General features: G+C 40.9%; 1 protein-coding gene across 10 annotated transcripts in view; it reads left to right on the plus strand.

Annotated features, from left to right (window-relative positions):
- AFF3 (ALF transcription elongation factor 3) overlaps nt 1-25,842 on the plus strand; it is a 570,287-nt gene that overhangs the window by 535,465 nt on the left and 8,980 nt on the right. For all 10 annotated transcript variants that reach the window (XM_053890583.1, XM_053890586.1, XM_053890587.1 and 7 more), the window contains 7 exons: nt 2,440-2,561; nt 11,855-11,918; nt 14,246-14,382; nt 18,677-18,748; nt 20,372-20,465; nt 23,752-23,801; nt 23,955-24,178. In XM_053890583.1, the coding sequence (XP_053746558.1) occupies nt 2,440-2,561; nt 11,855-11,918; nt 14,246-14,382; nt 18,677-18,748; nt 20,372-20,465; nt 23,752-23,801; nt 23,955-24,178 (763 nt within the window). The remainder of the gene's footprint in view (nt 1-2,439; nt 2,562-11,854; nt 11,919-14,245; nt 14,383-18,676; nt 18,749-20,371; nt 20,466-23,751; nt 23,802-23,954; nt 24,179-25,842) is intronic.

Raw genomic sequence — 25,842 nt, forward strand, 5'->3', positions numbered from 1 at the left:
GACCCCTACCCCCACCCCTTTTCCAGTGACCTTCTTAAGGGTGATTCCAGCTGCCTGCACTCCCCTGGGGAACGGTGGGGACTTGGGTCCAAGTCTGTCTAACTTCGTATCTTAGTCAAAATGTGATTCGGGGCCAGTTGCATCATCTCTCTGAGCCAGTTTCATTTGTGAAATGGTGGCAGAAAGATTTAAATGAGCCAGTACTATCTGAAGAACATATGTGTATGTGAAGAACACATACAGATACCTATGCAACTAACACTACATGTTAGTTCCTCTTTCCTGCTACTCCACTTAACAGCTGGTAGCCCTGAATCATGCATCCTCTGGGGCGCATTATTTAACTCCAAACTCTTCCCCGAATTCTCTCAGGTCACCATGCTATGAAAACCAGTGGGGCTTTGTGAGGCAGGGAGAGAGATGAGACATGAGAATAGGGCTGTTCAAAAAAAGATGGGGGAGGCAGTATTTAATGTTCTATCTCATGAATTAAAGAGGTAAAAAAGTTGATAGTAGGTCTGGCAAGAGCCAAAATCTTTTTTTTTTTTTTCAACGTTTTCTATTTATTTTTGGGACAGAGAGAGACAGAGCATGAACGGGGGAGGGGCAGAGAGAGAGGGAGACACAGAATCGGAAACAGGCTCCAGGCTCCGAGCCATCAGCCCAGAGCCTGACGCGGGACTCGAACTCACGGACCGCGAGATCGTGACCTGGCTGAAGTCGGACGCTTAACCGACTGCGCCACCCAGGCGCCCCCAAAATCTTGTAACATCAGGAAAGTAACCCACTTACGCACCCTTATTTGGGAGCAATTATCTTCAATTCTAGGCTCAAAGAATCTGAGAAGACCCTACTAGAAAAACCTGGAATAAAAATAAACCATTTCAAATTAAAACACAAACTTATCTGCACCTCTAGATCCTAACATAAAAGCAACCATGTCTAGAGAATTGTAAAATAATTACAGACTTTATGTAGTCACCCTTTTACCAAACAGACGTTTATTGAGCAAGTACTTACTGTGTGCCAGACACTGTGTCAAGCAACGGAGATCCAGTGGTGATCTAACAGATTCAGTCCGTGCCTGTGTGAAGTTCACAATCTAGCTATGGAGATTATACACATCTATAATTACTGTCACGAGTGCCACAAGGGAAATGCAGAGTCCTAGGTCCTCTTACAACAAAGAGGCTTGCTCTACACATAAAATCAGTCCATATTTAAAGAAGCATTTGTACACACTCAACACATTTTCATTACTTCCATTCATCCATTCATGTTGTGGGTATCTGTAGTTTGTTCCAGAAGAATCCATTTGAATTTCATAACCAAAGACAGTTGCTTTATTATCCGTAGGTCTAGCACACAATAGGTGTTCTATAAATATTGGAATCCCTAGGGAATATGATTTTTTTTAATTTTTCCACAAATCTATAGTGTTCCTTTTAAAAATACATTTTAAATCATTTCTAGTTATTCCCTTTGGCTTTTCGTGCTCTTCACAGACAGCTAATGAGAATCAGTCCATTTTGTGACCTGAATGACTTCTCTTTTACAAGGGTATAGCTCAGCAGTTCTGAAACCTTGGTTCCTGGATTAGCATCACCTGGAACTTGCTAGAAATGAGATATTCTCAGGCCCCACTCCACACATCTAAATTAGACTCAGGGTCAGAGGAGCAGCTGTCTGTGTGTTGATGGAACCCCCTGATGATTCTGATGCAGAGTCACCTTAGGGAACCACTGGTCTGGCCAACTGGGGAAAGAAGGGGCTTGAGTCCTAAGCCCTAGAACCTCACCCATAGTAGTTATTTGAGCTTGAGCAAGTTACTTAACTTCAGCCAGTCACAGTTTCTGGATCTGTGAGAGTGGGCCACTAAGAACTTCCCTTTTGTAAGCTTCATGCCTAGCACAGAACCCAACACAGGGCTTGAACTCACAACCCTGAGATCAAGACCTGAGCTGAAATCAAGAGTCAGAAGTTCAACCAACTGAACCATCCAGGCTCCCCAAGAACTTCCCTTTTGATACTGTTATAAGAATGACATTTGAAGGATGCCTGGGTGGCTCAGTGAGTTAAGCATCCGACTTTGGCTCAGGTCATGATCTTACAGTTCCTGAATTCAGGCCCTGCGTCCGGCTCTGCAGTGACAGTTCAGAGCCTGGAGCCTGCTTCAGATTCTGTATCTCTGTCTCTCTGCCCCTCCCCTCCCCTCAAAAACAAATAAATGTTAAAAATAAAAAAAAATAAAAAAAATAAAAGAATGACATTTGACAACACACATGAAAGCCCTCAGCATGAGAAGTGGAATGCATGTATTTCTTTTTCTGTATTTAAACAAAGGGATCATCAGTTCTAACAGAGAACACAAAACAGTGGGTTGTTCTTTCAGCCAGGTGGCCAGTTTCTGAAAAGACTGGTGTGTTGTTTTTTGTTTAGAAAGCCGCTCACAACAATTCCGAAAACGTTCTCCACAAGTCACGGCCACAAACAGAGCCATGGTCTCCAGGTTCCAACGGCCACAGGGACTGCAAGAGGCAGAAACTTATCTTCGATGATATGTGAGTGTGGACTCTGTCGATGTAGTGAGGGGCAAAGTTAAAACAGAAACTCTGCGGGTAGAAGGGTTATATTCATGACTTGGTCAGGGGAATGTTGCCCTCTCAAAGAGAACTGGAGCTTACCTTTGAATGCACCCCTGAGTCCCGGGGAGATTTTTGAACAGCTAGAACAGCCAGAGCTCCTGGGGTTGCCTCCAAGATGTCAGGAAGCTAAGGCAAATGGCAGTCATGGGTCTTACATCTCTAAGCAACTTCATTTTGGGTTGTTGGCAGTTGTATGCTACCAGAAAGAGAAGCATTTTTGTTTTTGTAAATTAGAACGGGCAAAGAATAATAGTGGTTCACTCCTGGCTTGTTTCCTCTAAAATGCTACATTCTTTATAATAACATAAACAGTTCACACAGGAAAAAAATATCCTGTCATCCTTCCCCCAGCCCTAGTGCTGAAACCCAAATATTACTTCCACTCCCAGCATCAATTCATAAAAGGAGGAGAAACAAGAGAAGATGAATAAAAAGTAACATCCTGGAATGTTCTTCAGATGCTGAAAATGACAAAGGAGAAGTGATAAAGTGATACTGAAAACTATTTAGGCTCTTGGGGGGAAAAATATGTGTCAAGGACAAACCTGGAAGACAGAAGATATGGTTTCAAGAGTTTGGCTTGAATCCTGTTTTCAACGTTAACTGTTCAACAAGCACCCAGTGCAGGTCTGTGTGAGGCACTCCATCAAATCCTGGGGGTGGGGACAGCATGCAGCACTGAGACATCCTGTCCTCTAACTGCTTACAGTCTGGCTGAGGAGACAAACTACAAACCCCTCACCCCACCTAAAACTGGAAAAGTTAGGGGTGCCAAATGTCTTCAAGTCCCAGCTTCTTTATTAGGAAAACAACAGTCATGATACCTCTCTCCCGAAAGTTCTCCCAAGACCCAGTTAGATGAGATCACCCAAGGGGGACCATCCTTGCAGAAGTGATGACTATTGCATCCTCATCTTCCACCCATCCTCTCCTCCAGCCCTGGCTTCACCCAGAGTACAGACAAGTTCTACTTATTCAACCCTACAGACTTCTCTGCGAAATGAGAATGTGCCGTTAGAGTCCTCAAATTATTCTTGGACTTCAGTGAGCTAATTAAGGGCACAGAATTGGGGAGTTAAAAGCCAAATCCACATTTTTTGTTTGTTCCACTTACTGAACACATTCCAAGATAATTGGATTTATGAAAGTTTAAGAGTAGCCCAGGAGGACAGGTGTTTTTCTCTCCTTCCCATGCCTGCTGCAGCAGCATTTGGCCCCAGGCACGCTCTCCTGGCCCTAACCACCTCCCCTTCTCCTTGTCTTCTCCACTGCCCTAATCGAAGAGGGTGGCCATTAATCTCCGAGGTAGGGGCATGTAGTGGGAGGACAGTCCCTTGGTCAACTGCATATATAATTAGTGTTTGGTAGTCTTACTTGTTCACGTAAACTCTAACCATTTGTAAAAATGGGAGATTAAAATTGTGTCTGATGACAACGTGGCAGTTTGCACTCAGAAGTCATAATCTAACAACATGATCAAACACAACGTGCGTTAGACACTAAGGTGCTTAAAACATCCAACATTTCCAACAGCTGATGTTAAGGGGCATGGTATTTAAACACACATACCATGGTATTACGTGTATTAATACAATCATAATAAACATACATATAGAAAATTTAAATATAAGGAATTATCCAATGTATGGACCAAAAAGCTAAGTCAAAAATAGCAACAACTAAATGGCCGTACTTCGATCTGCAGTTTCTTGGACTGTTTACAAGAGGAAATGTTTCTCAATCTGCCGGCACTATTGCTAATATAATTTTTTCACGATCTGTGTCAACAAAGAAGCTGTTATCATTCGTTCCTCCCATTAGCAATATGTATAATTTTTCTGGCTGACAGCTACAATAAAACTGTTTCTCTTTTATGGATATAGATATAATAGAATAAAAAGGCACTTGTACGTATCCGTCATACGGAGAGATAGATGTGATGTTCCAGTTGCCATGTGTCCCAGTTGATTTGAGATCCGTAACAGTAAAATAAACATGCAACTCAAACAGCCACTCAACCACTGAACTAAGAAAGTCTCCGGAAGACCCTTGAAGCTTGAAAAACAAAACTAGGCATTGTCTTTTCCTTGAAACAATACAGATCACTGTCCCTTAAGAAATCGCTGTGCTAGGAAGTCACCTAAACTTGTATAAAATGTCTCCCAGGTCCAGCTGGTATGTGCTGAGCACTAAGTGCCAGGTACGTTGGCAGAAGCTAAGATATGCAATTCATGAATCCTCAGGTATTAATTCAGGGGAGAGGGAGGCACATGGGTGGCTTCCCTGGGAAGGTGCCTTGGGACCACAAAACTTCAGCCTCCTGCTCCTCTCTGTTCTTCACCAGCTTCCCCACCAGCAGGGTTGCTAACAGACGAGGACCTGGCTCCTGTCACTTTCCTTGACTTTTCCCCACTGAAGGTGTCAACGAGCAGTGAAACAACCAGAGAGGCTACCAGTAGAAAAAAAAGAAAGACCTGGAGAAATAGCCCAGGAGCAATTCAGAGTTGATGGAAATCCAGTTATAGTGATCCAAAAAGGAACAGATGCCATACTGTCATTTACTTTTTAAAGCTGCATCATGTAGCTTTTAGAAAAAAAAAAGTAAACTCATCCTTTCGTATTATAAATACTCGTTAATGGTTGAATAAACATGCAATGCAGACAACAGCTGAATTCAGTGGGCGCTTAATAACAAGTGTTGAATGAACACAGCTGAATTAGAATAACAGCGCTAGGAGAGTAATGCCTGCAGTTTTTTCACCATGAATATAAGGAGTCTACATGCAGGTAAATTGAAATTCATGGGTTCCTAAGCCCCTTTTCCTATGTTACTTACCAATTAACTAGGCACCAGTTTGTGTCTTCAGAATGCAGATGGAACTGAACAAAATAACACTTATTTTTTAAATGTGATCCAGGTCAGCTGGTTCTGCGTAATTTGCAGGCTCAGACTGGTGGCAATGTGATGGCACCTCCTCCCTGACATTTAGCCACACTCGACATCCACTACTTGACAGCCCCGGTTTTAAGGTGACACCGGTGTGATTGCCAAACTTTTGTTTAAAAAAAAAATCTGTAAGAATTTATGTCAATGAGTGACAGCACTAGATTCAACTCAAAGCCCAGAAACTGATCTTATTAGTGTGAAGCCACGAGCTGTAAATTACTTTGTGTCATAATTAGTGACAGGGGAGTTCTTGGCCCTGGAAAATCGAGAGAGAACAACTGTGTCATGAAGGCCTCGGTACAGAAGTCCTGAGCAAAGCTAAGTGGTGAAACGCTTGGCTGGGAAATCAAGTCTCCTTTCCCACCAGCCATATTGCTGTGTTGGGAAGCCAGAGAATCCCTAGTGCCAGAATTGCCTGCTGCTCCCAGAAGGATGTACTGTCTCCTGCCCATATTTCACAAGGAAGAGTCAGTCACGATCATCACATTCAGCAAAACCACCAAACATTCCATCTGTCCCCGTGGCACCAGTAACTGGAGCCCAGCTACTTAACTCTCCCAACATTGAGAAGAGACTCCCTCAGCCTCGCGTGCTGAAGGCCATGGCGTGTGAAATGTGACTGGCAGGGAAGGGAAAAGGATTTGGCATTTGTGATGTAATTATGCTCAGCAATCTCCTAGCTAAAAGGATTTAATTTTATAGAGGATGGGAAGAGTCTAGTATGTAAAAGGTCAGATCTCTTGTGGCATGATTTAGTCAAAGGACATCAACTGAAATCCTTGAGTAGGTGATGGTACAACGAGGCGAGGCACTCCCATGGGGGGCTTGCTGTGGCCATTGCTCCTTTCCTGAGGGGCTCCCCTTCCCCACCTTTCCCGGTAAGCCAGTAGTACGCCTTCCTGTTCTTCTGTATGGAATTTTCTCTTTTATGAGATCCCTCTCAGCCAAGTTTTTATTTTTTTCTTAACTGAAACCAAGAGTGAAAGAGAAAGAAAAAGACTAGGCTTGGGATGGGGACGTAGAGGCGATAAGATCTTTCAGATCTCCCTGACTAAAATCTTCATTCTCTGATCATTTTAAGGGTTTTGTAAAATTATTTTATTTTAAATGTCAACCCAGAGAAGAACAACAATCAAGCTGATGAGTTTCCATTTCAATAGAAAGTTGATTTTGATTGAATGACAAAAACCTGCCACATTTAGTCTGCATCTTGGAAAACTCACACTGTTTTCTGTGTGTTACCGAGAGAGAACACAGTCGTGTGCAAGAGCCTATAGTGTGTACAAGACACGATGCATGATCACCTGTGCTTCTGAGAAGCCAGGTTCTAGAGACTCTGGGGTCCCAGCCAGCTTCAAGTTCATGGAAACAAAAACTGCATTTGAATCTTTGCTGCTTAAATTCAGTCTACCTGCTTCCTTCAAGAAGCACTCATAAAGCCAACACTGGCACACCAGAGACGCTGACCCTCAAGTGCCCTCATCAGTAGTGTTCACTTTAGTAGATTAAAAAGAATTACAGGCTCCCCTGCTCTCTAAAGTAGAGCATTCCTATGAAACCATTTGTAAGTCAGAATGGTGTAAAGCAAAGAGTATCCCCAGTTTTCTGAGAGTTCGCTTGGCATTACTTCACTTAAAGAAAGACCTACATTAGTACAGTTAAGGCTTTTTTCAGAAAAGTGAAAATCCTCTTCAGGTTAGTGAAAACCATTTCTAATCTAGGTCTTTCGTAAAAGTGAACTTTCAGAAAGCAGGGGGATGCCTGTACTTAACTTCTTACATGTCCTTCTTTGTGAAGAAAGTACTTCAAAGCTGGGGACACAGTAACGCCCATGGGGCTTATCAAATGACAAGCTGACAGGATATCGGATGATGAATTCATTTGGTATGCAGTTGCCTATTTGTCTCATTTGGACTTCATCTTCCCTAAGGAAATTATCCAGATTTCTGCTGTGCCAAGGAACCTGTTTGTTCAAACACATTGAGCTCCCATCCCTGCCAGTTTTCACAAAACAGGAGGCTCTGCTGAGGGGGGTGGGGGGGTGCATTTCACAGAGGTAGGAATTACAGAAAGAAGGCTGCCAGCCTCTCCATGGGAGACCATTCAACTCCATCTCAGCCACAGAACAGAACAAAAAGCAAGGTTGCTTTAATACTCCTCTGCCAGAAGAAATATCAGGGTAGCTCAAATCCTGTTGCTGCCTCAGAACTGAGGTTGCATGTTTATAGGGGCGATAGTGGGAGGGTGAGGAAAAGAAAAAAAAAACATTCTATTTGGATCAAGTGTTCAGATTGTTTTTGTTGCAAAGAGCTCTTACAACAAAGATACACATGGCCAAGGCTTGGCTTTTAAAAAGATCACTTGCAAGCCCCATTTCTGAAGAGCCCAAGATACATAATTAGTTACACGTATGATGTTTAATTGAACTTTTATTAGGTTGGTTCATGTGTCATCGTAAGATACCATCACTTTGAAAGAACAATATGAAGAATGCTGTTACTAAATGAAAAACGAAAACTCTAGGCTTTTCATGTAAAAAAAACAAAAACAAAAACAAAAAAACACCAAAAATTAGATCACAAATCTGTTGGAACACTGAGATAATTAGATTTTATTGTAGCACCTTGGCCAAGTTATAGTCTGTAACTGCCACAATGGCGACAATTTTACTTTCCTGCTGACTGGGACATTGCTGTCAGAGTGATGCCTTCATCATAGCATGCATCCACCGCCCTGCTGGACAGTCTCCAGTGGTGTCCCATTAGCCCCACTGCCTTTATAATGTTCTAATCTAGGAACGTGGCACTAGAAATCACCTGAAAGGAGAAAATGAGCCAATCATCAGGCCATCTTCAGTGACTCAGTGTAGTGAGCCCTCCATTATATGCGAGGATAAGAATTGTGACTAATGTGTTTGTAAATGGCCTCTGGATGGTACATTTTTTTCAGCATCTCAGCTTAGTGTCAGCTGCGTGATACAGTCAGAAAATTAGATGTGTTACTTACCCGCGTACACTATTGTGAGAGTTTGTGACCCAGCCTCCATATCAGATTTAAAAATACATTCATATGCTTCAGATGAAAACAGTGTTGATTAAGGAACATATATTAGGAATCAGGAGGCACCACCATCCTTAAGGGCAACTTTGAAGGTTAGTAAAAACTAAGATGCCATAGCTTATTGCCAGGAGAATCCTTTCATGAAAGCAGAATGCATTTGAAATGATGATCTGTTGGTGACAAGGTCTACAAAACCGGGCAAGAAAAAATTGACCAAACTCATATACTAGAGTGTGGAGCAGATAATGATGTGGAGAATTTCAAGTTGCCATGGAGACGTTCTCTGGCTCATTGGCTGCGATGCTGCACCCCATCAGAAGCCACCACTCTCCTCTAAGCTCAAAATGAATTCAATTCTATTCAAAGAGGATTCATGTACCTTCTACCACGTAGAAGCCTAAGACTATAGGGTGGGGAAGATCAAAGATGTCCCAGCACAGTCCCTGCTGAAAATGCACCAGCTGCAGAGCTGCCCACATGCAATAACTGTAGCCATACCCCTCCAAAGGTAATTAAATGCCTAGACATGTAGTGTAAGTAAGAAGTGGTATCTAGGAAAGACCCAGATGAGCATGGACCAGAGTTACCAAGAAGGTCTTATGGTACAAGAATTTGAGGAAGAGGTAACATTTGGCTCATAGAAGGCACTCAGTGAATGTGCACTCAGAGAGCAGAATATTCTAAGTGAGAGGAAAAGGATGAGTAGAGAAGCCCTAAGACAGAGATGGCATGTGAGCAACACAGCAAGGAGACCACCCCTCGCCATGGCTACAGTTGTGGGGTTACCAAGATCAGTGGGGGCCTGAACTGAGACTTGATCCCAGAACATCTGGAGATTGACTTTAGGTCTGGAAGTAGTATGGTGATTTAACGAAAGCCATGTTTTACAAACACTGGTCAAAGGTTAAAGCTCAGGATAGATCAGAGGGGAGTGAAACAAGAGGCCAAGAGAGGTGATGAAGCCTAGGCCTGGGTAGTGGATGTGGTCACTGAGAAAAGGAAGGATGTTTAGGATGCACTCATAGCATCTGATAAGAGGGAAGAGAAATCGATAAAGACCCCAGAACTCCTCTCTTGAGTGGATAGGCTCTGGGAACTCATCTGAAGCTCAGGTGTCAGGTCTGGGTCTGAGCTAGAGGTAGGGTCTGCTCTTCTACACTGAGGCATTCCACAAAAGGACAAACAATAATGCAGAGGATTTTTAGGGCAGTGCAACGATTCTCTATGATACTATGATAATGGTGGATAAATGTCATTATACATTTGTTAAAACCCACAGGATATACGAAACCAAGAATGAACCCTAATGTAAACTATGCACTTTGGGTGATAATGACGGGTCAGTGTAGGTGCATTGATTGTAACAAATGTCCCACAACTCTGGTCAGACCTGTTAAGGTAGGTAAGGGAGGCTGATGGGAGAGGGGCAGGAGGTATATGACAACTCTCTAAATTCTCTATACTTTCCATTCAGTTTTGCTGTGAACCTAAAATTGCTCTGAAAAATAAAGTTCATTAAAAAAACAAAGATAGCAACAACAAAATAATGTAAATTACCAGAACTGGAATTCAAGACCGGTATTCAGTGTGCATTCAAAGGTCAGTGTGTGGACAAAGAAGGGAAAACCACCATGTAAAGGTGAAAACCCATTCAAATGGAAAAAGTGTGAACTTCTAGGAGATGGACTGGAGAAAGTAGAGCCAGTAGGAGAAGCATGGCCTTCCTATGAAGGAAACCTCAGGCCCCACCTGCCACAAAGACCCACCAAGATGAATAGAAGGTTTCAGGCCTGAGTGGCAAGAATGATAGAGGGCTGATGAGCCAAAGACAGGGAACTTAATTGTACACATTAAGGGAATTCTGCAGCTCTGTTCCTCATTTCTTTGTTGGAAATGTTAAATATTCCCAGCACATTATCACAAGAATGACAATATTTTACAGGGGAATAAAAGACCAAACGAAAGTCCTTTTTGGCCTCTGTGATTTGTACTTGAGACTAATTATTATAAAAAATAATAACAATTATTATTATTCATTATGATAATGGTTTGATTGATTAAAACCATTAAAATGAAGATACAACTTTGGGATTGCAATGTCATTGTCACGGTATGCATGGTTTTTCTAAGCATTTTGACCTCTTTGGATAAAAGGATGCTTTAACCACCTAATAATGCGGTAAGGAAAAAGACCCATTAGAATCTCAAAGAAGAGGGTTCAGAATAAGCATATAACAATAGATGAGTCAGTCCATGATTAATATCACTACTTATGTCTTACTCTCATTCAGGGAGTCCTGGCTTATATTGGATATTCATGAGCAAGTCAAATTTATTGATTATATAAAGACCCATAATATAAAAAAGTTTATGCTGATGGCACCTAGAGTATGTAGATTTTTAAAAATCTATCAGACCAAGCATTTAAAGGTACTGTCTGATAAGTAGCTTCATGTAACTTGGGGTCATTACACACACTCAGATCAGTCTCTGTATTAATTACCTTCATCTCCCAGCAGAGTTAGTGCTGGCCAGGGTTATTGCTTTAATAATGCACATGTCTGCTGTTAATGTTTACCAGCTAGCTAATCAGAACTCTAGAGAATACATGCCACGTTTGCATTGTTACAAGGTAGACATCATTTTACAATTAACTTCATTACAACTGGAATATAATCATACAGTATTACCTCTTTTCGTGTTTCACTGTGAGGCCTTAAAATAATTAGATATAGATACATACAACTGTAGGTGCCATTTATGCATATAAATGACAACTTACCTTCATAAGAATACATAAATATACTCACCCAAACGTATCTGTGCAAGTATTATGAGGTGTATTTATGATCTTTAAATTAAAAAGGGATTGTTTTATACAAATATCATGTAAAATAAGATTTTTTACTTGTTTTCTTAACCATGCAATAAGAAATCTGATTCACAAATTAGACATTGGGGAACCATGTTAAAACCACTGTAAATGTAGACTGCACATATTGAATGTGTTTTGAATAGTTAATTTAAGAGAAAAATAATTGTGATATTTTACATACAGGAAGTAATTTGGGAATGCAAAAATGCTTGATTCCATATTAAACAGACTTTTAAAATTGTGATTCAAGTTTGAGCAAAAAGAGAAGAATGTTTTCCAAAGATCTCGCACTTACACAATAATGACATTTAATATTCTTTCCTGTAGGCCACGCAGTGCAGATTATTTTATGCAGGAAGCTAAACGGATGAAGCATAAAGCAGATGCAATGGTAAGACCCTTTTCTTTCCAGATATGTTCTTCCAAATTATGTTTGTACTGCAGCTTCATCACTGGGGCAATATAGCTGGGGTAATTATAAAATCTATTACAAGGATGGCTGGGTCTGTTAAATGGAGAAATGTTTATATAATCAAGTGCTCATAGCCCAATAAATTATGACTTCAACCAATAATGTCTGACTGGGAGAAAGTCCCGGATAAATGAATATCTCAATTTAGTTCTAAGGTTTGAATAGTAACTAGAGGCAATGGAGTCAGTGGGTGGTAGTATTTTTTTTCCTTTAAGAAAAAAAAATCTGGGTTTGCATTTTTCTCTCTTGTTAGCCTGGCCAGCCCTTGGCTTGGTCCCAGGATCAAATCCCTTTTCAAGAGGACTCATGTTCTGCCTGTGTATCTGCCAAAATTAATACTTCCTCTGAAACTGTACAACACAGAAACCATTATACTGCACATAAGACCCTAAAGTCACCATGATTTGATGTCTTCCAAAAAAATAACTTTTCTTACTTGGATAATCTCCTGTTTTGGAAAGTGTGAATCTTCCAGACAAGAAATAGAAAACCTCTGGGTTTTTCTGAAAGAGATCACATGGTTGGTCCATCTTAGGTCTCATCCAAAGAGACTCCTTCCTACCCAGTAATTCCAGTTCTGTTCCCCTCCAGCATTCCCAACAGATTAGGGTGCTGGAGATGAATAAGACATTTCAGATGACCTTCAAGGTATTATTCCAGTGCTGAAGGTGCTTACATCATAAATGTACCCCTCCCCAGTGTCGTTGATGTTGCCAAACATTTATTTGTCAGAAGATCACTGTCTAGGTACACTGATGTGCAAGGAAAATAGGCAGAGTTATCAGAAAGTAGACGAGAAGTGGGAGGTACAGTTCTTGTCCTCACAACCCCACGGTCTAGTGGAGAGTTCTGATCACCTGAAGAAGCTGATGCATGATCGCCCTTGGAGAAGAGCACAGAATTTTAAAGCGGAATGAAATTCTCTGCCTGAATCATGCAGTGTTTACCAGCAGTGTTCATTCCATGTCGTGTTATCCCACCTGACCTTTCCTTTCAACATTCTGCTCCAAGCCACACTGGTGCCATCCCAGCCTCTGAGCACACCTCACTCATGCCAGCCACCGGGCCTTTTCAGCAGCAGAGCCACACACACACACACACACACACACTCACTCACTCACTCACTCACTCACTCACACATACTCACACCTCCACTTCCTCCACAAATCCAGCCAAATCATACTATTCCTTCCTATGGCCATTTTCAGGTCTCTTCCCTGAGCCTCCCCAGCCTTTCTGCAGCCCCATGACTTGCTCCCTTCCTATCATCTCTTTGCATTGTACTCTCTGCTTTGCATTTTGTTAGTTAATCACAGACTGCCTTGCACTTTGAACTATCTTGTGGGTGCATGTTTTCTCTCTCCAGATGTATTCTGTGTTCCTGAAAGAAGCTTTTGTGTATCAAGTACACACTGCACAGAATCGAGTGCTGTAGAAAACACTTGTTGAATGAAATGACTTCCTTAATTTGAAAGCATTGCCAAGAAATATTTCTCTATAGCCTATTAGGATTATAAGCTATTTGAAAACTTGATTTGCCAAAGAGGGAGTGTTGCTCTACATTGCTGTTTTCTAAGGTATCCGTTACTAATGAGAATTGGTTTCAGAGGCAAGACTTAGATTAGTAATTTGTGTAATTCTGTTCTGATTGATGAATAAATATGTGAAAGCTTGGAAGAGTATGCAATCCAAACTTAGAATATGTAATTATCACTGAAAGTGATACATGTATATGGAATATACACAATACATGTATATGGAACCAGGAACTTGATGTGTAAGTTCAGATTTATGAGAACCTGATAATATGAAGCTGATTCCTGGTTATCCTCACCGATGTGGAGAGAAACTAAATAAATTTAGACAACTTGAGGTAATCATCCCAAATAATTTTTTATTTGGCATAGCATAGAGGGACAAGGAGTGAGGTTGCCAAGCAATTAGGGGTTAGAAAGAAGGAAACAGAAATTAGAACAACCATGCAGTTCTGAGCAATTCTGATTGGCAGCTGTTGTATGGATCTGGTACAATTCTGTATATAACCGTTCACCCACTTACCCTAAACCAGTAGCAATTTGCAAAAGTAACTAGAGAAGGAAGCATCCTATTTCTTTCTTCTCTCGGCTCCATTCACAGGATTTTGGAACTCAGAAGTCAGGTTTCTCAAATAAAGCATATTGACTATGTGATAATGCCATTTTAAAAACTATACTTAAGGAAGACACTGTATTAACTCTGTTGATCAGGTGGAAAAGTTTGGAAAGGCTTTGAATTATGCTGAAGCAGCTTTGTCATTTATTGAGTGTGGAAATGCAATGGAACAAGGCCCAATGGAATCCAAATCTCCCTATACAATGTATTCGGAAACAGTAGAGCTCATCAGGTAAGCACCACGTCTTGCTGGGGGAGTGGAAGGGGTGAGGAATGTATGTCAGTACTATGAATACAGAGAAAAGAATTCCAGCTGCACTATCAGCTACCAAGAACCAAGGTGCATCCTCACAAAGAACAACATAAGATTTTGCAAGGCTCTTTTACACACCCTGCCTCCCTTGCTCTCTTGTGAGTGAGCAGGAAAGCTCCTATAACCCATGATTACTTCAGAAAGGAAGCTGAGTCCAAGTGAGATGTGACATGCCTACTTCACCCAGCTGAGAAGTGGCAGATTTTGAACTAATTTCACCTCAATGCTGCTTTTTTTTTTTAACCTGATTCAGGTTAGTATAGTCTAAATCTTAACTCCATCAGTAGATGATTCAGGAGTATTTAATGAGAGGAAAGAAGATTCGGGGCGGGAGGGATTTTAGGAAGGGAAAGCCACCCTGTGATATGCTGTCTCAGAGGGTGCTGATGTTGTTTGGTCTTAAACCTGAATGTGAGCACCATCCCCCATTTTAAAAGTCAATACTGTCCAGTCATTTTTCTTATTAAAATATTTCTACTATGTCAGTGTATTGGTGATTCCTTCATACTATTTACATGATATGTATGCTATTTTTGTCAGTGAAAAAAAGAAATCACCATAGTAAAATTACTGTATGAGATCCTAGATCGTCACATTCCTTCCTCAGAATAAGGCACAGACTCAGATACCCACAAGCAGTCAGGGAAGAACATGGTGAAAGTAGATAGGCACAAAATAGTAAGGTGTCCTAGAATGTGAGTGCTTTGAACCAGGAAATTTGGGAGGAGTCTGATTTGTTTACTGATGTATCCCTAATCCTTGGAACAGTTCCTGAACGTAGTATGTGTTCAATAAATACTTGAGGAATAAATAAATAAACCAGTCACAGGGCCTATGGTGAACGCCAGTGTGCACGGCCCCCTTTAAGGCATTCAGATTTTAAAAAACAATCCCAAACAACAATGAAAGCCTGAGGGCAGTCAAATACATCTGGAGGTGCTGATGTGCTACACCTGCCCTGCACCAGAGTTAGGACTCTAGTGTGTTCACTGATATAAGTATCATTGCATGATGGAGAACAAAATCTACTTTCTAGATAATTCAGACTGAGTAGAATCCCTTGAACTAGTCAGAAAACTAAGACAAAAGAAAGTTTTCTTATCTGAGTTAGAAAATAACATTAATTTATTACTTATATCTGCATGTTGCCCACCAGGCTTGAGACTCTTCTCCCCCACTGAGAGCCAGTGGGGGCTGGGAGCCCTGGCAAGGGAGGATCTCACCACAACTGTTGAGCTCAGGCTACATTCTTTGTCCCTATAGACAGAAGAATTCCTTTCTCCCCAAGGGATACCAAGTGACTGGGGACACTGGCAAGTGGACCCCTGCACCACGAATCAAAATGGTGCCACAGAAGCTCTGAAAATTAGATTGTAATTGGAACTACAGCCCGGAAGTAGGCCAGGACCTGCCTGCTAAACCTAAACAGGGTGACTTCCTTTTAAAATAAAAGATTTAAATAGAACCCTGGGTCTCCTAACATAATAACCAAATGCCCAAGGTTCAATAGAAACTCACTCATCATACCAAGAAACCAGAAAATCACAACTGGAATGAAAAAACACAATCATCTGACACCAATCACCAAGGCAAATCAGATGTTGGAATTATCTGACAGGGATTTTAAAGCAGCCATCATAAAAATACTTCGATCAACAAATGGTGATAAATTCTCTTAAAAGAACAACAACAACAAAAAATAGAACATCTCAGCAAAGAAGTATAAATTTTCTTTAAAAAAAAGAACCAGGGGCGCCTGGGTGGCTCAGGTGGTTGAGCAACCAACTTCAGCTCAGGTCATGATCTCATGGTTTGTGAGTTCAAGATCCGTGTCAAACTCTGTGCTGACAGCTCAGAGCCTGGAACCTGCTTTGGATTCTGTGTCTCCCTCTCTCTCTGCCCCTCCCCCACTCATGCTCTGTCTCTCTCTGTCCCAGAAATAAACATTAAAAAAATAAAAAGAACCAAATGTAAATTATAGAAATGAAAAATAGAAACAAAGATCTTACTGGATGGGCTCAGTAGTAGCATGGAGATATGCTGGTTCGTAACCCTCTCAGGAGATTCCCAGGTATAATCTGAAACCAGGCCCTGTACATGGGGGCCAAGAAGACACTGCGGAAGAGGCAGGCCACTCCAGGTTGGTAGGTGGCAGGTTTAATAAGCAAAGAGAACTTACATATAAGACTGGTCTTGAGTGGCCATAAAATTAATGGATTCCCATACTTGCCCACCAATTCTTAAAGTTTATATGGAGGCCTTAATGAGTTCACTCAAGTATACTGTGAAGGTGTTCTTAACACCACACGCTGTCTCAAGGTTGTGTCCTTGGAGCAGCCTCTGGGAACAGAAAAGGCAAATAGAACCCACATTTCAAGGACAAGGGAGGAGATGAAGCTCTGATCATCCAGGTCCAGCTCACAGGTCAACTGGCAGTCACATTTTTTTGAAGACCTTCCCCAGCAAGACAACAGAGGATAGAATCAGTGAACTTGAGAACAGAAAATAGACTTTACCCAATCTAAGCAACAAAAAGAAATAGACTGAAAAAAATGTATAAAGCCTCAAGCACAATGACAGAAGATCCAACATGTGTCTCATTGGAGTCTCGGGAGAGGAAGAGAGTGGGATTAAAAGAGTATTTGAAGAAGCAATGGCTGAAATTTGCCAAATTTGGCAAAAGATATAAACCTACAGGTACAAGAAGCTGAGAAAAACCCAAGTGGGATAAACCAAAATAAATGCATGCCAAGACACATCATAACTACGTTTCTGAAAACTAAAGACAAAGGAAAAAAATCCTGAAGACAATCAGAGAGAAATGTAGCGGAGCAACAGTTTGTATGACAGCAGACTTCTCATCTGAAACCATGGAGGCCAAAAGGGAGTGGCATGACATTTTTCAATTAGTAAAAGAAAAAAACCCATCAAAATGAATTTTAGATGCAGGGAAACTTCATTATACAGGAATGACTAGGAAATAAAAATATTCTCAGATATGAAAAACTAAAAGTATTTGTTTCTGACCTATAAAGATGGGCTAAAGGAAGTTCCTCAAACTAAAGGAGATGACAAATGAAGGAATATTGGAGTGTCAGGAAGGAATGAAGAACAGTGGAAGAACAGAAATGTGATCACATGCAATAAACTATCCTCTTCGTGAGTTTTATAAATCATACTCAGTGGTTAAAAAAAACTGTACCACCATCTGATACTCAAGACAATGTTATTTAAAAGTGAGTAAAGGGACATAAATGGAAATAAGGTTTTCATGCTCCACTCAAAGTGGAACATGTTAATACCCATGAATTGTGATAACTCACGTATATTGTAAATACCCAGAACAACCACTAGGAAAACTGCAGAGATCTATTCAGAGGCACTGCAAATCTGCATGTTGTAGACCTAGTATAATAATAGCATCATATCTTGAGCAATTTACAATGACCTACAAATACTATCCTTGTAACAAGACTGTGTAATCAGCAGTGTTCATCATATTTTATCAATAAGGAAATCGAGGCTTAATGACATTCATTTGAGCTCTCACAACTAATAAGAGGCTGAACCAGGATTTGAACCCAGGACTCTGACCATTTCAGCTATGTGTTCGCTCTCTCAAAGAGTCTGTAAGTAACTTGGTATATTATTGGGAGAGTGAAATGGCCATTTGTCCCCTTGATTAGAGAAATAAATGGGAGTAAGTAAAGTTCAAAAGAGCCACCTTTTTTAGGACACTTACACAGCCATCAAAGTAAGAGTTCCATAACAATGAAAAAGGGGTGAATCCAAGCATTCATCTGAGTACAAGGAGTGAACATTTTTCTGAAGGTTGGCTTGGAAGGATTGAACTTCACTCAATCTTGTCAGCCACTCAGCCATAAGTCAAAATTTTATAAAAATGGATGTGTCACTATATTCATAGATAATATTTGAACTGGCCTCACTCTCAACCACCGGTAGCATTTGAACTTGTATTGTTAAGGGGGAGAAAGTAGCTGGACAATCATTAAAGTCATTTTGTTCTAGTCATCACAGTAGTGTAATGCTTAGGGAAAATGGGGCAGCATTAGCTAGCTTTTAAGAATTAATAGCAAGTGCTATGAAAAACTAAGTTTTGGGGCAAAGGGAACCTCCATCATAGAAGATGTTCTGTTGTTAACAAGAAAGCTTTTTTTTTTCCTTTGGTTTTTCATTTCTTTCTTTCCCCTAGGTATGCTATGAGACTAAAAACCCATTCAGGCCCTAATGCCACACCAGAAGACAAACAACTGGCTGCATTATGGTAAGTGCATGATATCAACTTAAAATAGCCTCCACAGCCATGTATACCTTCATTGGCAAACCAACTGCTGAAATGTGTACATTTTTCTACTACCTTCTATCATGCAAAAACAAATGCAGTTCTGATGGTGGCTGGGGTGAGCCCACACAATTTCTTGCTGGCCTACCAAGCATGATGTGAATTCACAGTGATTGAGAGTCAACAGGTCCATTACACAAGGATAATTTTTTCTGTGTATTTGTATGTATGTGAGTGCATGCACAACTTTAAAATCAGGTAGGTCTGTGTTTTAATAATTTGAATGTGAGTTGTGCCAAATGTAATTTCTCTTGTGTTTGACACTTTAGACACAATCAAAATAATCCATTTGTTTGTTTACATGTAGGATTATTATGACTAAAACAAGATGGTGCCCTGAAGTTCTCAACACATCAGAGAAACAGCTTATTACACTGTAATAACAGAAGCATTTCTTTTAAACTGTTCACCAGCATGTAATAGGTTTTTTTTCTGTATCTGTAGTGATTACAATGGTAATGACTATGTGAATATAATAATAACAATTTTCCCCATTATATCTCCTTGGAACACCTCACCTCATTCTCCCAAATCATAGGACACCTGTCTTGGTTCCTCCTATATAGGGATCCAACATTTTTTGCTCTCCAGTGGTTCATATTCTACTCTAGAACCTGATCTGCAAGTCAGAGAATCAAGTCTCAAAAAAAATAACAGCAACATTCAGAAAGAGAGGGTCTCAGGTAGTTTTGCATTGTCACACCATCTGCAATTTTTTGTGCTCAGAAGACACTAGCAAGTTGTAGTTGGTACATTGGCATTCTAGCATGTCAGCACCAGAACTGAGTTAGCAAATAATTGAGGGAAAAGCACCAGGGAAAAGCAGAGGGTATGTCTCAGTAAATGCTTTCTTTGTTGTTTTCAAACGTAAAGTTCCATTATTAGGATTAACACATTAATGATGATTAATACCTAATATTATAGAAGATAGAATACTAATATGTAAATAATAAATGTAAAATAATAAAATAATGATACTCTCAGCCTTGAGTTTTTGCTGTTTATAAAGTATTCATATATATTAATTTGAACTACTTATACAGTCCAGTAAAGTAGTTTAAAAGTGAAGGGAATACAAACAGGTGGAAGAGCTTTTCTTTCAACAAAGCCGAAGGTGCAGAAGTCACGGCACCAGAGAAATCAAAGTAAGGTGGCTCTGCCCTGAAACTCCCCCAGTGAGTTTCCCAGTGACTGGGAAAGCTCTGTGCTAATGCTCCCTCACTCCTCCCATGGAGAGAGACTGTCCTCTAGTGGTGGAAGAAGAAAATGGCCTGTCCCTTGGCCCCAACAAAGAAGCAATAAAGCTGTGATATAGTGGTAGATATGTTTATGGAATAACTCCTTGAAGTTTTGAATTCTATCTTTTGAACTAAAGGAAGGTCAGATACTTTTCAGACGTAAATGTAAGTTTAAAAATATTACATATATATAATCATGATATAAATGCTGAGTGCCTTAGAACAAGAGTTTTGTTTTTTTTTTTAAGTCTTGTTTGCAAAGGACATACTCATGCTTTCAGGGCCCATTTCTCTCTTTCTGCTGCAGTTATCGATGCCTGGCTCTCCTGTACTGGCGGATGTTTCGACTCAAAAGGGACCATGCTGTGAAGTACTCAAAAGCACTTATCGACTATTTCAAGGTACTATCTGGCTAATGGGCAACATTATTGCTTGTATCCACTGGTCTCTCTGTCATGGACATTTTCGAGGAGCCTGGTAGAATTCATGGCTTTGGGGATAATACAGGAACCCTCTGATATCAACACTAACCCCCTTTATGACATACTCATGGTGTTCAAGGCTCAAAGAATGGCCTTGAGAGTCCATCTAATTTATCTCCCTGCCTTGTGTCCAAGTATTTTTATGGCCTCAAGAGAAAGAATATTAGTGTCCTAGGAAATTCCTCTTTATAGCTAACAAATTTCTCATGTTCCTTTAGAGCTTCTTCCTCTTAGAGGTAACTACTTAGAACTTCCTCATAGTTCTCTCCAGTAGCTAATTTAACTTTTAATCAAGGCATTGCTTTAAATGATAAGAAATGGCTTGTTAGAACTCAGAGGTAGTGGGTAAATATAAGGGTAGGATTGGAAAATATGCTAACTTTTCCCTATTTCAGGAAATGAAATCATTTTCACTGGGAGAATAAAAAAAGAAAACCTTCTCTGATGTACTTGTGAAGTGGACATGAAGTTATTCATTTGAGATTTCTCAGCCCCTTTGCTGCCCATTTGTCTATAGAAACAAGAAATTATAGCATTTCCACCTCCACCAACCCCATGTCAGATACACACCATCATTTTAGATCCTTTAATCCCCAACCTCCACTTCTCAGATGACCAGGCTACGTTGGAGGTTCTGTGGGCTATGACCAGCATGCCAGCTCCTTCCTGGTCACGTGTGTAAAGTAACCAGGTGCTAAGGCAAGGAGATAACTGTTTTGACACATTGACCGTTCTGTGTCATAATGACAAGAACAGACACTAAGTCTATTCCTTTACTTCCAGAAAGTCAGAATCTAAGAGCTAATACTGAAGAACATTACTACAGTCAAAAAAAGAAAAGAAAAGAAAATGCTTGAATAAAAAAGGAATCTGAACTCTGTAAGCTACAGAGATTACAACATAACTTTTAAGGGATATAGGAAGTTCTTAGCCTATGTATGCCATCCATGAATATGTACAGAATGGACAAAGAACACAACTTAAATATCAGAGTTTCCCCTCCAGGGGCTATTGGTGGCTACCCTTAATTAAAGGCCATTGAAATGCCTTTACAGTATAAAGTTCAGAGACTATGAGGGCACCTGGGTGGCTCAGTTGGTTGAACATCAGACTTTGGCTCAGATCATGATCTCATGGTTTATGGGCTCAAGCCCCGCATCAGGCTTTCTGCTGACAGCCTGCTTCAGATTCTCTGTCTCCCTCTCTCTCTGTCCCTCCCCTGCTCATGCTCTCTGTGTCTTTCAAAAATAAATAAGCATTAAAAAAAGATATTTTATTAAATATAGACCTACCCTATGACCCAGCAGTAGCACTTCTAGGAATTTACCCAAGGGATACAGGAGTACTGATGCATAGGGGCACTTGTACCCCAATGTTTATAGCAGCACTCTCAACAATAGCCAAATTATGGAAAGAGCCTAAATGTCCATCAACTGATGAATGGATAAAGAAATTATGGTTTATATACACAATGGAGTACTACGTGACAATGAGAAAGAATGAAATATGGCCCTTTGTAGCAACGTGGATGGAACTGGAGAGTGTTATACTAAGTGAAATAAGCCATACAGAGAAAGACAGATACCATATGTGTTCTTTCTTATGTGGATCTTATGTGGAGAAACTTAACAGGAATCCATGGGGGAGGGGAAGGGAAAAAAAAAAGAGGTTAGAGTGGGAGAGAGCCAAAGCATAAGAGACTCTTAAAAACTGAGAACAAACTGAGGGCTGATGAGGGGTGGGAGGGAGGGGAGGGTGGGTGATGGGTATTGAGGAGGGCACCTTTTGGGATGAGCACTGGGTGTTGTATGGAAACCAATTTGACAATAAATTTCATATATTAAAAAAAAAGATATTTTAAGTTCAGAGATTATGAAACCTTCAGGTGGCAATGATAATTTGTCCATAAGCAAAGTGTTTTATCAATACAGAGCTGCCTCTGAATAAAGGACTTGATTCCCACTCATGCTTTTGGTCACAGGGCTTACTGGGAGTAGAAGAGGCATGAAGGCAATAGTAGAATTTCCACCTGTAAGGCCATTTCTTACCATTCTGGTAACAACTCCGCTAAAAAACTAAAAATCACTTACCACTTCATAAAGTCCTTTTTAACCAAAGAAACACCTTGTCTCTGGGGTACCAGGCTGAGGCTGTTTTCTTCTCTCTGGAAGGCAAAATTCACATCAGTATCATAAAGACCATTTTTTTCCAGGGCACCTGGGTGGCTCAGTCAGTTGGGCGTCCGACTTCGGCTCAGGTCACGATCTCACAGTCTGTGAGTTCGAGCCCCACGTCGGGCTCTGGGCTGATGGCTCAGAGCCTGGAGCCTGCTTCTGGTTCTGTGTCTCCCTCTCTCTCTGCCCCTCCCCCATTCTTGCTCTGTCTCTCTCTGTCTCAAAAATAAATAAACGTTAAAGACCATTTTTTTCTTTAATAGTCCCATAGACTTAGGCCAAGAACGCATTATCAGACTCTCAGAGAGGAAATCTGTCTGTACATTTAGCAGCTTTCCTTGCCAAAGTCAAAACTTCTTTTCAATGCCTGATGCAAACAACTGGCTTATGTAACATAACATCCTAGGTCAAAATACTCAGATAAGTCAGTTTTTGAATACTCTGTTACGCACATATATTTTAATTTGTTCTTTTAGAAAACTTCAACAGCACTTTCCTTTAAGACAAATACTTCTAAACTTCATAAGTCAAAACAATAGAATCTGATGTCTCATATATTTTCAGGCATTAAATGTATGGCAGTGGTTTCTGTAGATATGCCCTACATTTAAATATAAGGTGTTCCCCGTGGGTGTGGCAGGGGGAAGGTGCGGTCCTGCTCCTTTTTTCCTTTTCAGAAAAATTAAGCTAGTTGAAAAAACTTAGGCTGGTTTAGGATTCAACAGACCCTTAGGATTATGATTTAATTTGGTACACAGAATTTGGTGCATGAAAACCCAGCCTGTGGGTTGAGCTCTTCATTGTAGCCCATGGTGGATGCCTGCAGGCCATGCAGCTGCCCCCCACCAGCTTCCAGAAAAGAAACCAGTAGCCTAGTAATTGTAACTTCCCAGATCCAATTTCTGTGAATCTTTATTTTATCTGCAGCCTCTGCCATTACGTCTCTCAAAGGTCACCTGAGAACACGTTATCGTCAGCTGTTTAAACTTAAACAGATGGTACTCACTGTCAACGTTTTTCTTTTCCTGCAGAATTCATCTAAAGCTGCCCAAGCCCCATCTCCATGGGGAGCCAGTGGAAAGTAAGTTCATTTCTCCAAAGTAAAGGTGATAAATGAGGCACTGCATGATGCTGGGCCATGTGCTACTTTGCTTACAGCACCCTGGGGGGCTGTTCTACCCCACCTGGTACCAGCCCCCCTACTCTTGTTTTTTTCTACGCTCTCTCCTTCCAGGAGCACTGGAACCCCATCCCCCATGTCTCCCAACCCCTCTCCGACCAGCTCCGTGGGATCTCAGGGGAGCCTCTCCAATGCCAACACCCTGTCCCCTTCGACCATCGTCAGCATCCCACAGCGCATCCACCAGATGGCAGCCAACCACGTCAGCATCACCAACAGCATTCTCCACAGCTATGACTACTGGGAGATGGCAGACAACCTGGCCAAGGAAAACAGAGGTGTGTGAGCCTCTAGGAAGTGTGTGTGTGTGGTTCCAACCACAACCCAGGGAGCCAGCCTGACGCGGGACATCATTGAGCAAGTTTTCGTCATTTACCAGAGGAGACGGTAGAAGCTGTGAACAACTTTTCCTGACTTCCCACCCTCACTCAGGGTCTCTCGTGCCTTAACCTACCTTAATCTTGACTATAGGAGATTAGAGATGGAGGTGGACATAGATATGATACAGATACATAGAAATGGTGTAAATACAGATAGAGATATATACACATATGCTCTTCTTTGAGACTGTGAGCTCTGTGAAGGTAGGGGTAACGTTCTATTCAGCTTAGTGTTCCCAAGACCTGCACGGTGCCTAGAATACAACTAGGGACCTGAAACATTTAACTATTAATTAATGAGGATGAATGTTCCTGGCTGCATAAGTGATAGCTGCTTGCCACTGAAAAGAGAGTGTTTTATAGGCAGCAGTTAAGTTCTATTTCTCTTTAAGTAAGGTTTGTTTTCACAGATTATAAAACAAATGCATGTCTACTGTGGCTAAATTTGTAAAGTGTGGAAAACTACAGGAAAAAACATTTTTTAATTATCAGTAATCTTATCACCAAGAGATAATTACTGTTAACATTCTACCGAAGTTTCCTCTAGTCTTCTCCAAACATGCACAATTCTTGCCAAAATAAGATTATAGTTCATATACAGTTTTATATCCTGTTTCCATTTAACAATATCAGGCATTTTCCCATGCCACTAACTAGTTCAAAAACTCTTTTATAATGTTCTAGAAGACTGTCATAATAGTGGTTTTACAGTCATAAAGTATCATGATTTCTCAAAACCATTCCCTTCTTGTTGGACATTTATGTCACTTCCAACTCTTGTTCTACTACGAATAATGTTATGACAAATCTCCTTATATAAATCATTGTCTATATTCTGATTATTTTCATACAAGGGAGAATTTGGAGGTCAACAGCTATAGATTCTTTTAAGATATATATTGTTATATATCTTAATATATATTAACTTTTCTCCCAAATGATTATACCAATTTACTACTCTCCCTCCCACAGCAGGAGAGCACAAATCTGAGTTCACTTTCAAGCCATTAAGTGCGAATTCTGTTCCCACAAAAGCATAAGCTTCTGAGGACAAGACCAGAATGTTCACAATGAGATGAGGAATTAATGGCATAGATAAGCACGTGGGTCCTGAGTACATGAAATTGGTAATAAAACCGGATAGTACATAACATGCATCCCAGAGGTGACACACCCTGAAAATCTAATGGGAATGCCAGGGAGGTCAATGCCAGGGGACTGAGGCCACCAGGAGAGGCCTCTAGAGGAATTGACAGGGAACAGGGTTTGGAAAGGCAAATAGTCGTTGTGTAGCTGAGATGGAGTGGGGTGGGCATCCCCGGTGGACACAACAGAAGGGACAGGATGTATAAAAATTGACATGGCCAGTTTGGGAGACCCTGAGCAGGCCACACTCCAGATGGCACTGCCAGCTGCCTACTGGATGTCTCCTACCAGAGGGCTCAATGCTACATGTCCAGTGTAAAGTCGGCGTTTTTCCTGGACCTGCCCCCTCCTCCCCAGTTCTGCTCCTGGATTCCTGCCTTGGCTTCCCTCCCCACCACCTCAGAGTCTTCTCTAAT

This window comes from Panthera pardus, unplaced genomic scaffold (genome assembly GCF_024362965.1).
Source record: "Panthera pardus isolate Hobbes unplaced genomic scaffold, ASM2436296v1 HiC_scaffold_25, whole genome shotgun sequence".
Classification (NCBI taxonomy): domain Eukaryota; kingdom Metazoa; phylum Chordata; class Mammalia; order Carnivora; family Felidae; genus Panthera; species Panthera pardus.